A 13,499-nucleotide genomic window follows, 5' to 3' on the forward strand; every position below is an offset into this window, starting at 1 on the left:
GTGCTTCTGGGGCTGGCAGCGGCGGCGGCTACCCTGCTTGGCTGGAGAGGACGGGAGGGTCGGGCAGGTGAGAGGAGGTGGCAGAGCGGGCGAGGGCGAGGCAAGGCATGGGCTTTCTATGTGGGGCTTATCTGCCCCCCCCCGTATTTTATTAAGGATAGAAGATGGAGGGAAGGAAGAAATAGAGAGAGGGATAACTCATATTTGTGGGTGCCTCTGGGTGATGCTGTGATGCTGGAACTCTGCAGCAAGAGGACGGGAGGGTTGGGCACGCAAGAGGGGGTGGCAGGGCGGGTGAGGGCGAGGCAAGGCACGGCTGCAGTCACGATGGCTCTGAGGCGTTGCTGCATATCAGCATAATATTTCAACCATGTCGTGGGTTCAAGCCCCACCTTAGGAAAAAAAATCCTGCATTGCAGGGGGTTGGACTAGATGACCCTTGTGGCCCCTTCCGACTACAATTCTATGATTCTATTGATATATTACCATAGCATATGCATCATTCTGCTTTCTTGAATTGTCCTAAGCATAGCAGCCAACTCCTAGAGGCCTAGGTGTCCCCCCCCCCAAATTACTGGTAAATACTGTATTTGAAATAGTCATCCCCCCCATGTTGATGGGCTTTCTATGTGGGGCTTATCTGCCCCCCTCAAGTATTTTATTAAGGTTGAAAGAGGGAGGGAATGAATGAATGAATGAATAAATAAATAAATAAATAAATAAATAGAGAGAGGGATAACTCACATTTGTGGGTGCCTCTGGGTGAGGCTGTGATGCTGGAACTCTGCAGCAAGAGGAAGGAGCCTTGTAAGCAGCTTTCTCTCTGCTTGATTTATAGCAGGCACGTCCAACAGGTAGATTGTGATCTACCAGTAGATCACTGGATGTCTGTGGTAGATCACTGCTAGATCACTGGCACCCCTAAAAAAAGTTCACCCAAAGTTTTCTTCCTCCCTAAAAAAAGCTGAACTATGACCTGAAGCCCTAAACAAAAATGGGCCTCCCTCCCTCCTAATAGAAGCTCAACAAGTTTGACCCAACCCCCCCAAAACAGGGCTCCCCTTCCTTAAAAAAAACTCAACAGCTTTGACCTGAACCCCCCAGAAGGGGGTAGATCACTCCCAGATTTTAACTCTGTGAGTAGATCAGAGTCTCTTGTGAGGTGGCCACCCCTGATTTACAGTATACAGATGCAGGAGGAGGGGCAGACTGGAACACCACTGCTTTTTATAAACATCACTGTGTCTATCAAAGCTACAGCCCCCCCTTTTTAACAAGGAGAAATGTAAAGTACTACACTTGGGCAAAAAAATTGAAAGGCACAAATACAGGATGGGAGACACCTGGCTTGAGAGCAGTACATGTGAAAAGGATCTAGGAGTCCTGGTAGACCACAAACTTGACATGAGTCAACAGTGTGATGTAGCAGCTAAAAAAGCCAATGCAATTCTGGGCTGCATCAATAGGAGTATAGCGTCTAGATCAAGGGAAGTAATAGTACCACTGTATTCTGCTCTGGTCAGACCTCACCTGGAGTACTGTGTCCAGTTCTGGGCACCACAGTTTAAGAAGGATACTGACAAGCTGGAACGTGTCCAGAGGAGGGCAACCAAAATGGTCAAAAGCCTGGAAACAATGCCTTATGAGGAACGGCTTAGGGAGCTGGGTATGTTTAGCCTGGAGAAGATAAGGTTAAGGGGTGACATGATAGCCATGTTCAAATATATAAAAGGATGTCATATAGAGGAGGATGAAAGGTTGTTTTCTGCTGCTCCAGAGAGTAACCAGTAAGGTTGTTGTTGTTTAGTCGTGTCCAACTCTTCGTGACCCCATGGACCAGAGCACGCCAGGCACTCCTGTCTTCCACTGCCTCCCGCAGTTTGGTCAGACTCATGTTGGTAGCTTTGAGAACTGTCCAACCATCTCATCCTCTGTTGTCCACTTCTCCTGGTACCCTCAATCTTTCCCAACATCAGGGTCTTTTCCAGGGAGTCTTCTCTTCTCATGAGGTGGCCAAAGTATTGGAGCCTCAGCTTCATGAACCCTGTAAGTTAACAACTGCTTAAAAAACACAAGTGACAAAATGATGAAAAGCAGTAGGCTACACACACACACACACACACAATTCCAGTGCAGTACTAAACATGTGTGGTTTTTTTTTACTTTTATGTACTTTCAAGAATAATATCTAGATTCATAATAATAACAATGCCTTCAGCAGTACATATATTTGTAATTTTTAGTCAGTAACAGTTATTGCAAAGGAGGATTGCAATGCATCAAGTAGCAGTTGAGCAAATAACTATTTCTACCCCATATTACAACCACACAAAAACAATAAAAAAATTTTTGTTAGCAATCTATACACAGTGGCTCCTACATAATAACACTTCAGCAAAACTTCAGGAAAACTGTTTACATTACAAAATATAAAAGGATAAGATCATATTAAGCAAGCACAATGAACATAATTGGAATGTGGTACTAAAACAAATACTGTACAGATGTTAAGCATTCCAAATTCTTACATAGTATGAGAGTATGCTGTGAATGGCTCCTCCACCACTACCAAGGCTGTCATCCCGGTGCTGCGGGGCCTATTTGCTATACGTGGGTATCCTGATGTCCTTGTCTCTGACAACGGACCACAGTTCACGTCCGGCACTTTTGAGCGGTACCTTTTGGGACTGGGCATCCGCCATGCCCTAACGGCACCATTTAACCCATCCAGCAACGGGCAAGCGGAGAATCATAGAATCATAGAGTTGGAAGAGACCACAAGGGCCATCCAGTCCAACCCCCTGCCGAGCAGGAAACACCATCAAAGCATTCCTGACAGATGGCTGTCAAGCCTCTGCTTAAAGACCTCCAAGGAAGGAGACTCCACCACACTCCTTGGTAGCAAATTCCACTGCCGAACAGCTCTTACTGTCAGGAAGTTCTTCCTAATGTTTAGGTGGAATCTTCTTTCTTGAAGTTTGAATCCATTGCTCCGTGTCCGCTTCTCTGGAGCAGCAGAAAACTGGTTACAGTTTTCAGAAGGTTAGTGGGTTGTGTTACTCACACTGCAGCAAAATCAACAGGGTCCCTTGGGGTACCTTAACAAATTTATGAGGGCCAAAGCTTTTCTGGATTAGAGCCCACTTCATCAGTGTGACCTTCAGCATCCTTAATGAATCTGGAAGTTGATTCTAGCTCATGAACTTATTCTGCTATAAAAGTGCCTTTCTTGAAAGTTGATGCTAAAAAAACCCGACCTTGTTAACGATGAAGTCTAATGAAGTCCAATGAAGTGGGCTTCACACCATAAAAAATTTGTCAGACTTTAAGGTGCCCAAATGTTTAATGCCTGGTTTTGCTTCATTTTATAACTAAGTGTCTTGTGGTGGCACCTTAAAGACAAAGGTCACTCACACCATACACTGAAAGCACTCTTGTATGACTTTTAACAGGCATGGCTTCCCCCAAAGAATCCTGGAAACTGTAGTTCCTCAGGGCGTCCTAACAACTCTCAGCATCCTTAAGAAACTACAGTTTCCAGGATTGGTGGTGGTGGGGAGCCATGACTGTTAAAATGGTGTCAGGGTGTTCGTGTGATAACAGTCTGACCCAACCAACACTTTATTGGATTGCCTTCTGCTTCATCAGGAGCATTACCTGTTGTTATTAGCTTCCTTAACTTTTTAAATCAGGCTGCAGATGTTAAATCGAGGACAGCCAACACAGTGTCCTCCAAATGTTGGAAGCCAGACTGCTGGTCCATCTAACTCAGTTCTGTCTACACCAGAGGAAGAAGGACCCTGTGTCCCTCCAGATCAGCCTTCCCCAGCCTGGTGCCTTCCATATATTTTGAAAAACAACTCTCATCAGCAAGTATAGCCAGCAATCAGAAATAGGGATAGAAGCCATTTGGTTCTTTCAGACTGACTCTATTTTCAGGCAGGATGCAGATCACAACCTGTCAGGTCAGGCAATCATCGTTGGAAGCTCTTGCCCAACAAGAGCTTCTTCGTGATAAAGAAAGTGAAGGGAAAATGCACTGGGAAGTGTGGGGTGATGCTTGCTTTGGCACAATTGTTATCTAACTTTCCCCACAAATTACAGGTAGGTAGCCATGTTGGTCTGACGTAGTCAAAACAATTTTTTTTAAAAAAAATTCCTTCCAGTAGCACCTTAGAGCACCTGCAGGTTTACCACTCCTATCAGCCAACCGCCCATTCCCACCACCCTTCTGAGTAATACCCCTCCCCACCCTCTGTCTATACGTAAGGGTCTGGTGACTTCTGTTTCAGTGTATCTGAAGAAGTGTCCATGCACACGAAAGCTCATACCTATGAAAAACTTAGTTGGTCTATAAGATGCTACTGGAATGATTTGTTTGTTTGTTTGTTTCCTCACAAATGAATCAGAGCAGGTGCTCAGTAAAAACCTGGGATTATCTGATCTCCATGCAAACAAATCAGGATGAAACAGAAACAAAATTTATTGAGGGTGCCAGGTCGGTGAAGCCCATTCCAGATGTTGTGGGGCCCCAGCTCTTCCCCCCACCCACCCAGCCAAGGACAGTAGGAATTAAGAACACAACAGCTGGCTGGATCAGCCCAACGGCCCACCAAGCCCAGCATCCTTTTCCCTCAGCAGCCTGTGGGAAGCCGGGAAGCTGGACCTGAGCGCAACAGCCCTTTGCCTCCCCTCCCTGAGATTCAGAGGCAAAGTCTCCGAACTGGAGGCAGAGCCCCGTCATCGCGGCTGGCAGCCACTGATAGCCTTGTCCTAGTCCGTGAATCCGTCCGATTCTCTTGGAAAGCTGTCCAGGATGGTGCCCGCTGCCGGCTCCTGGGTGAAGAGCCGCTTTCTTTCACCTGCCCGGGATCTTCCCGCGTTCAGCTTCCTTGGAACATCCGGGAGGATTCCCCAGCAACATCTGGTGGGCTGCTCAACACCACTGCTTCAGACAAACCAAGGAGCCGGGAAAACCCATCCTCGGGTCGGGAGCTGGGCTTGCAACATCCTTCGACGCTACCATTCCCGATCCCATCGCAGAACTGCTCCAGAATCCATCCCAGCTGTTCTTCCTAACTTGGATGGGGCGGGGGGCGGGCATGCGTCCTGGGCAGCCCTCGTTCCCTCCTCCTCGCTCGCTCGCTCCCTCCCTCTCTGCCTGATCACAAGCTCAAGTTTATATTGGAAGTGAGCGGAGGGAGGAGGAGGAGGAGGGGTCTGGGGTTCGGAGGGGAGAAGGCGACCGAGATTTGCTTCTCGCCCTCTCCGTCTTCTTCCCAGGATGCCCACCGGACCGCCGGAAGGGCCGGCGTCGAGGTCGGGCCGGGGGTGGCCAGCGCGGAGCTGCTGCACTAGCTAAGTTTTGCGGCGGAGCGAAGCAAGAGCCAAGCCGCGGCGCGCCAGAGAAGTTTGCAAGTTGCGCAGCCCGCGGGCTCGGCTCCCTGGTCCCCCCGCTGCCCCGGTACCGCTTGGGAAGGCCGCTTTCGTGCCCCGAGAGACTGGCTGGCTGCCGCGGCCTCGGAGGGAGCCTTGGCCGGGCTCCTCGGAGGGATCGGGAAAGCGGGCAGCAGCCGGCGCAGCCATGGACGGCGTCTCCGGCCTGGGCTCGCCGGCCCTGGAGAAGAACGTGGCCGAGCTGACCGTGATGGACGTGTACGACATCGCGTCGGCGGTGGGCCAGGAGTTCGAGCGGCTCATCGACCAGCACGGCTGCGAGGCCATCGGGCGCCTCATGCCCAAAGTGGTGCGCGTGCTGGAGATCCTGGAGCTGCTGGTCAGCCGCAACAACATCAACCCGGAGACGGAGGAGCTGCGCCTGGAGCTCGACCGCCTCCGCCTGGAGAGGGTGGATCGCATCGAGAAGGAGAGGAAGCACCAGAAGGTCGGCCACGGGCGGGGATCGGGCCCGCCGGGGGTGGGGCGCGGGCTGGGCAGCCTGGCGCGCGCGATTTCTCTCGGGTGGGCAGGAGGGGGTTCTTTCTCGTCCCAGAGGCGCCCGGGCGCAAGGCGAAGCGGGCTCGGTTTCAGGGCAAGGCAGCCCTACATTGCGCCCTGTCTCGCCCCCTCCGATGGCCCTTCTTTCCCGTGGACGTGCGAGGCTGTGTACGGTCCTCCAGGCAGGGACCCGGCTGGTTACGAAGCTCTGGTCGGCTGCGCGGAGGCTGCGAGGCGCGCTGGTGCCAGAGGACTTCGCGGCATCCGCATGCGTGTGCCCCGTGCTTGCTTTTGTTTTCTGCTCTTTACTCAAGAATTTAAGTCCTGCTGGGATCGGTGGGGTTTACTCGCTGGAAAAGGGTGTCGTAGGATTGAGGATCCTCTCCACGGAAGTGGGTGGAATCCCAAAGCAAAAGGGGGAAAGTCGCCAAGCCCCGAGGAAGCCTTTGAGCCCCTCCCTTCCCTGTAACTCTTTCCAAAGATGGGGTTTACTCCTAAAGAGGGGTGGGTGGATGGGTGGGTGAAGTGTCTCCCCTGGGGCTTTCTGTCAGGCCCCCAGAACACTCTCTACTCTCACCCCAGGACCCTATTTTGCCCTCAAAATATTTTTTGCCAAACTGGAAAGTGTCCTTTAACACTGACAATGGCTTTTGCTTACCGGGATGGTGGATAGAGAGGAGTGTGTGTAGAAACTAGCCTTCAGTACTATACAAAGGCAACATATGTGGCCCTCAAAAAGGTTGTCCAGAAGCAAATATGGACCTCAGGCTGAAAAAAGGTCTCCCTCTCCTGCTGTGGAATAATATGTCTGACATGAGGCGAGTCTCTGAACATGGGCAGAATGCCGTTCAATCACCATTGACAAGCCACCCTGTTCATACAGTTGGGCATCATTCAACTGAAAGGTGGGATATAAATCTTTAAAACAACCAACCAAACATATCTAGATATCATTCAGATTAAAAGCTTCCAGATAAACATCTGCCTCAGAACCACTTAGCACATCATTGATTAGGTATTCATCAATAAATATTGCCTGGGTGGATTACAAACAAAAATATGAAACACAAGTATTATTTAAAACCAGCAATGAACAATAAAAATATATTGGAAATCCCTATTTGCATAGAGGCAGCATAAAACAATTTGCAGCCCAGATTTTAAATAAAAAGGGATTCACTTTGCCCAAATTTACTAGACTGAGCCTTTGCTTGTTTACTCTAAAGTACCCAATGAGATTGCAGGGACCCAGGTGGCGCTGTGGTTAAACCACTGAGCCTAGGGCTTGCTGATCAGAAGGTCGGCGGTTCGAATCCCTGTGACGGGGTGAGCTCCTGTTGCTTGGTCCCAGCTCCTGCCAACCTAGCAGTTCGAAAGCACATCAAAATGCAAGTACATTAGATAAATAAGAACCGCTACAGCGGGAAGGTAAACGGCGTTTCCATGTGCTGCTCTGGTTTGCCAGAAGCGGCTTTGTCATGCTGGCCACATGACCTGGAAGCTATACGCCGGCTCCCTCGGCCAATAATGCGAGATGAGCGCGCAACCCCAGAGTCGGTCACGACTGGACCTAATGGTCAGGGGTCCCTTTACCTTTACCTTACCCAATGAGATTAACTCTTGCAATTAAGTGGGGATATAGTTGCTGTCTTATAAATTAAGGTGCTCCTGGCACTCATTGAGGCAGAATTCCTATCCCACTTGATTCTAACCAGAAAACGGTGTATTTGGTGATGAAACAGATTCTTACAATTTTTATTAATTACATTTATATACCACCTTTCTCTCGAGGAACTCTAGGCACATATATGTTTCTCCTCATTTTATCCTCACAATGACCTTGTTAGGAAGGACAGACTGGAAAATGGTGATGGGCCAAAGGTGAGCCTCATGGCTGAGTGGAGATTTAAACTTGGGTCTCCCCAGGCTTAGTTTAGCATTCTAAGCATCCATCAACCTAGCTCTGTACACTGCACTTGCCTAGAGGCACTCAAGTTGTTTTTCTTACGAGTCCTACTTTTTTACATGCTCTAGAGTTGATCCCTGGCTTCAAATAACAAGTTCTGGGGCTTTGAGGTTCTGCAAGCTGAGCTTGGGCTACGTTAAAGCCCTAGGAAGAAGGAAAAAGAGATGGAAGTGATAAGAAAGGATATGGGATGGGAATTAGGGAGTATTAATTTATCCACTGTACTCATTCAGTTCTCCCAGAATTATGCTCTGAGCTGACATCAACCTCTGATTTGGTCGTGCATTAAAGTGGTAAACGAGAGGCTAAAACAGTCACCAGCCACTAAAAAGATCACAGGCCTTTGACTCACTTCTCCCTCTCTCTGCCCAGAATAACTTGTGCAACAGCTCTGGTGGATGGAGGTAACTGTTGCAGAGAGGCACTGTGTAATTGTAATTCTCTGGAATTCATTGATTCCAAATATTGGGGTGTATAGCTTTGGATAACAACTGCAGCCCCAAGATAATATCAGAGCTGCCACCCTTCCAGTAAAATTTCTCATCCAGATCACTTTCCATTCAATGAAAGAGCAAAGAATGAGAGGATGGGAACCCTAATTATTTCAAGCCAGCCATGAAGAATTTATGGCCCTCCAGATGTTTGGGGACTACAGCACCAAAGACTGCTGATTATTCGCTGTGCTGGGAGGTAGAGACCAACAGCATCTGGAAAGGGGTACAGGTTCCCCACATCTGTTTTAAGCAAAGCTTTACCTGTAGTTAACATCCCATGTCTATGGCCATATTGCATTGGGGCAATTACACCAGATTGTCCTTTATCCTCACAACAGAGGTGTAAGGTAGGTTAGGCTGAGAGTTGGTGCCTGGCCCAAGGCAGGGAGTGAGTGAAAATATCAATGAGTTAAGTGAGTTTTAAATGTAAAACTACACATGCTCAGTTATTTTTGTTTATCAAGGCTGGCAAAATGTGTTTGTGTTTTGCTGAGAGTTTTGAAACTGCACATGATCAGAGTATTTTTTCATAGCCCAGCAAAGCTTATGCCATGATCCATCTGCAAGTCTTTAAGAACCCACATGACTTAATTTCATGGTACCTTATTTAATGCATTTGGTGGGGTGTGTGTCCTATTTTGGGAACTGCACCAGGCACCCCTCCCTCCTTAATCCAGCCTCTCAGTTCCTCCCTCCTGTGTTGCTTTCAATCTCAGAATGGAGAAGCGGATGGGGAGGAGAGAAAGATGGCTCTCCCCAATCCACTGCTTGCTGGTGCGTTTCCTCATGGGCTTTGTTTGTTACTGACACTGCAAAAAGTGCTTTAAAATTCCTTCCTGCTCAGCAGGTTTTAAAGCAATAATGGAAGAGAGAGGGGTGGGAAGGGAAGGGAGCATGGCTAGAGGAGCAATAACTATCTTGATTTCAGCAAGGCCTTTGACAAGGTGCCCCATGATATTATTGTAAAGAAGCTAGTAAAATGCAGGCTAGCAATGCTCCCATTCAATGGATTTGTAACTGGCTGACTGACCGAAGCCAAAGGATGCTCATCAATGGCTCCTCCTCATCCTGGAGAGAAGTTACTAGTGGGGTGCCACAGGCGTTCTGTCTTGGGCCCAGTCTTATTCAACATCTTTATCAATGACTTGGATGATGGGCTTGAGGGCATCCTGAGCAAGTTTGCAGATGACACCAAATTGGGAGGGGTGGCTAATACCCCAGAGGACAGGATCACACTTCAAAATGACCTTAACAGATTAGAGAACTGGACCAAAGCAAACAAGATGAATTTTAACAGGGAGAAATGTAAAGTACTAAACTTGGGCAAAGAAATTGAAAGGCACAAGTACAGGATGGGTGACACCTGGCTTTTGAGAGCAGTACATGTGAAAAGGATCTAGGAGTCTTGGTAGACCACAAACTTGACATGAGTCAACAGTGTGATGCAGCAGCTAAAAAAGCCAATGCAATTCTTGGCTTCATCAAAAGGAGTATAGTATCTAGATCAAGGGAAGTAATAGTACCACTGTATTCTGCTCCAGTCAGACCTCACCTGGAGTATTGTGTTCAGTTCTGGGCACCACAGTTCAAGAAGGATACTGACAAGCTGGAACGTGTCCAGAGGAGGGCAACCAAAATGGTCAAAGGCCTGGAAATGATGCCTTATGAGGAACGGCTTAGGGAGCTGGGTATGTTTAGCCTGGAGAAGAGAAGGTTAAGGGGTGATATGATAGCCTTGTTCAAATATATTAAAGGATGTCATATAGAGGAGGGAGAAACTTTGTTTTCTGCTGCTCCAGAGAAGTGGACATGGAGCAATGGATTCAAACTACAGGAAAGAAGATTCCACCTAAACATTAGGAAGAACTTCCTGGCAGTAAGAGCTGTTCGACAGTGGAATTTGCTGCCAAGGAGTGTGGTAGAGTCTCTTTCTTTGGAGGTCTTTAAGCAGAGGCTTGACAGCCATCTGTCAGGAATGCTTTGATGGTGTTTCCTGCTTGGCAGGGGGTTGGACTGGATGGCCCTTGTGGTCTCTTTCAATTCTATGATTCTAACTAAGACCTCTTCCTGCGATAAAAGCTGGGATGGGGGGGGTTATTGGTTTGTTCTTGTTTTTAGTATGCATTTTGTGTTTTTGTCTTGTATTTTTATGCTGTGAACTGCCTTCATCTACGGATGAAGGGTGGTATACAAATTTAATAAATAATAATAATAATATAAGACAAAATGGGTTAAGGAAGGTGACAGTAATACAAACGTAAGCCTGTAACAAACCAACATTCTCTGATCATATTGCATTGTGGGCAAGCAGCTATATTAGGCTTGCCAAGTGTGGTTGCCAGCTGACCAGACGATGGCATGTCTCTGTGCCTTAAAGAGCAGTGGAGATCTACAAACAAAGCTTTATCATAGCATAGAGGTAAACATCAACATCCACTGATGTCTGTGTATCAAGCTGCTGGTGAAGCTTGCGGCCCTCAATACGTTGCTGGCCTGCTACTCGCATAATTCCTGAGCATTGGCCATGCTGGCTGGGGTTGATGGGAGTTGGAGCCGGGCAACATCTGGAGAGCCAGAGGTTCTCCATGCTGCATTCAGTAACAGGAACAAGAGCTGATAAGAAAGCTGGCAAACATGTGTTCCTCCCAAACCTTTCCTGAGGCCCCACCAAGTATCTTTCTCTGGTTTTCTCCTTAGCAAAGCACTCCATGCCTCCCTCTGGAGCTGGGATCTCAGCCTTGTTTGCCAGTTTACTCTGCAGGTGCAGACCAGGGTCTTCAGGAAATTGAAATAGCTCCATAGCTCAGCAGCAGAGAAGCTGTCTTGCAGGGAGAAGTTGCAAGTCCAGTTCCTGACATCTCCATGTGGAAGTGCAAAAGACTCCTGTCTAAAACTGCAAAAGTCTGATACTAGTCAGTGCCATAGCTGCCAAGTTTTCCCTTTTCTCGCGAGGAAGCCTATTCAGCATAAGGGAATTTCCCTTTAAAAAAGGGATAACTTGGCAGCTATGGTCAGTGCTGGTAGGGTATGGATAGCCTGTTGTTGGTCTGCAGTTGGTCTATCACCTCTGGCCATTGGTCATGCTGGCTTGGGCTGATGGAGTCCAACAAGATCTGGAGCAGGTTACCCCAACCTGCTACCCTCCAGACACTTTGGACTACAACTTCCATCATTCCTGACTGCTAGTCTGGGGCTGATGGGAGCTGTAGTCCAAAACATCTGGAGGGCACTAGGTCGTGGGAGGCTGATCTGGAAGGACACAGCTTCCACCAGTTTAGTGAGCTAGATGGACCAGCAATCTGATTTGGCATAAGACACCTGTGTTCCTTAAACTTTCATATTTATTTATTGCATTTGTGCCCTATCTTTATTCTGTCATGGAACTAAAGGCAATGTACATCAGAGCTTGGAGGTGGTGTCTTCAGCCATTGACCAAGGCTAGATCTGCTGAGCCTCAGGAAAACTTGCTGTTTCACGTCCCTCCAGGATCCTCCATACAAAAATAGGAATGTAGGAAGTGGCCTTATACCATTGGTCCATCAAGCTTAGTGTTGTCTACACCAAGGTGGAGAACCTGTGCCCCTCCAGAGGATCTTGGTCTATAGCTTCCAACATTCCTCACTTTCAGCCCTGAAAACTGAGGCTGATGGGAGTTGTAATCCAATAATATGGGTGGTCTGGCTACACTGTCTGGAAGCATTTCTCCAGGGTTTTAGACAGGGAGTCTTTGCCAGTCCTACCTGAACATGCAGGGCTCTGAACCTGGAACCGTTTGCATGGAAAGATGCTACCGTATAACCAGCAGGATCTGGCCCTTCCATTGAACGGGAGACATTTGACCATCCAGGACCTGAAAGTGATGGTATGCAATCTCACCCTCTAGGAGCTAGAGCTGGTGGAAGACGTCTGGAGGGGGGAAGCTCAAGATCTCCTCACCCAAATCGCCCAGCTTCAGGAAGAGAATAAACAGCTGATGACCAACCTCTCCCACAAGGATGTCAACTTCTCGGAAGAAGAGTTCCAGAAGCATGAAGGCAAGTGGGGTAGGCAGAGATTCTCGATGACAGCATTGGGTTCATTTGACCTGAAACTCAGTAAGAACCTGTTTGGGAAAGTATAGGAGATGGCAGCAGTCAGGCAAAAAGTACTGTATGGAGCACGTGACACTGGTTGTATGACAACTTCACTGGCTTCCTTTTGGTTTCAAAGATCTGGTTTTGACTTTCACCACCTTTAAACCAGAATGAGGGACCTGTGTCACTCCACATGGTACTGGACTGCAACTCCCATCAGCCCTGACCATTGGCTATTCTGGCTGGGGCATATGGGCACCACAACTGAAAAGCCCTTTTTTTTTCTTGCTCACCTGCTGAACCTCAGCTGGCAGAGGATACTGAGCAGAACCTCAGGTGCACAGGAGCGAAGTACATGGGAAAATAATGGCTTTTGTTGCAGTTACTTGTATATCACCTGCAATAACTAAATGCACTCAGGCCAGATAGTCAATTAAATGGGGAAACAAAGGGATTTGAGCTCTTGGCATGTGGGGCTAGTATTGGTCATGCAGACCCACTTAATTATACCAGGGTGGCTTGTAGCCCTCCAGATATTGTTGGATTCTGACACTTATTCATCCTACCCAGCATGGTCAATAGTCAGGGATTATGGGAGTTTTAATCCAGCAACATCTGGAGAGCTGCAGGTTCCCAGCCTCTGGTTTATAACAATTGCCTTTGTTGACTAGAAATTTGGGTGCTGCTGAGGAGGGAGAATTTTAAAAGAGCCTGCTGGATCAGACCAAAGGTCCATCGAGGTTTAACATCCTGCTCCCCACAGTGGCCAATCAAATTATTAATTCAGAAAAGCCCACAAGCAGGACATGGAAGCAACAGGCCTCCTTTTCCTGGTAGGTCTCAGCAAGCACTATTCACTATTCACCAACCACAGAGGTTCCATTGCGCTGCTAAGAATTGATAGGCAGATTTGAGGAGGAGCGGCCAACTCCTTTTTTATTAGTTTGCTTACATTTCTACGCCACCTTTCCACCAACTGGTGCTCTTGAAGCCATGAAGGCAAGTGGCGCCACCAGCCTTTGTGGCAGC

At 48.0% G+C, this 13,499-nt stretch overlaps 1 protein-coding gene across 4 annotated transcripts in view; it reads left to right on the forward strand.

The window, feature by feature from the left end:
- Positions 1–5,189: 5,189 nt before the first annotated feature.
- The window catches only part of RILPL1 (Rab interacting lysosomal protein like 1), a 43,944-nt gene continuing 35,634 nt past the window's right edge, over positions 5,190–13,499 (forward strand). For 2 of the 4 annotated variants that reach the window (XM_035097561.2, XM_035097563.2), the window contains exons 1-2: positions 5,191–5,884; positions 12,281–12,431. In XM_035097561.2, the coding sequence (XP_034953452.1) occupies positions 5,585–5,884; positions 12,281–12,431 (451 nt within the window). In that variant the 5' untranslated portion in view covers positions 5,191–5,584. Of the gene's footprint in view, positions 5,885–12,280; positions 12,441–13,499 lie in introns of all 4 variants that reach the window. The other 2 variants (XM_035097562.2, XM_035097560.2) reach the window with 2 other exon arrangements.

Source organism: Zootoca vivipara, chromosome 17 (genome assembly GCF_963506605.1).
Source record: "Zootoca vivipara chromosome 17, rZooViv1.1, whole genome shotgun sequence".
In the NCBI taxonomy this organism is placed as follows: domain Eukaryota; kingdom Metazoa; phylum Chordata; class Lepidosauria; order Squamata; family Lacertidae; genus Zootoca; species Zootoca vivipara.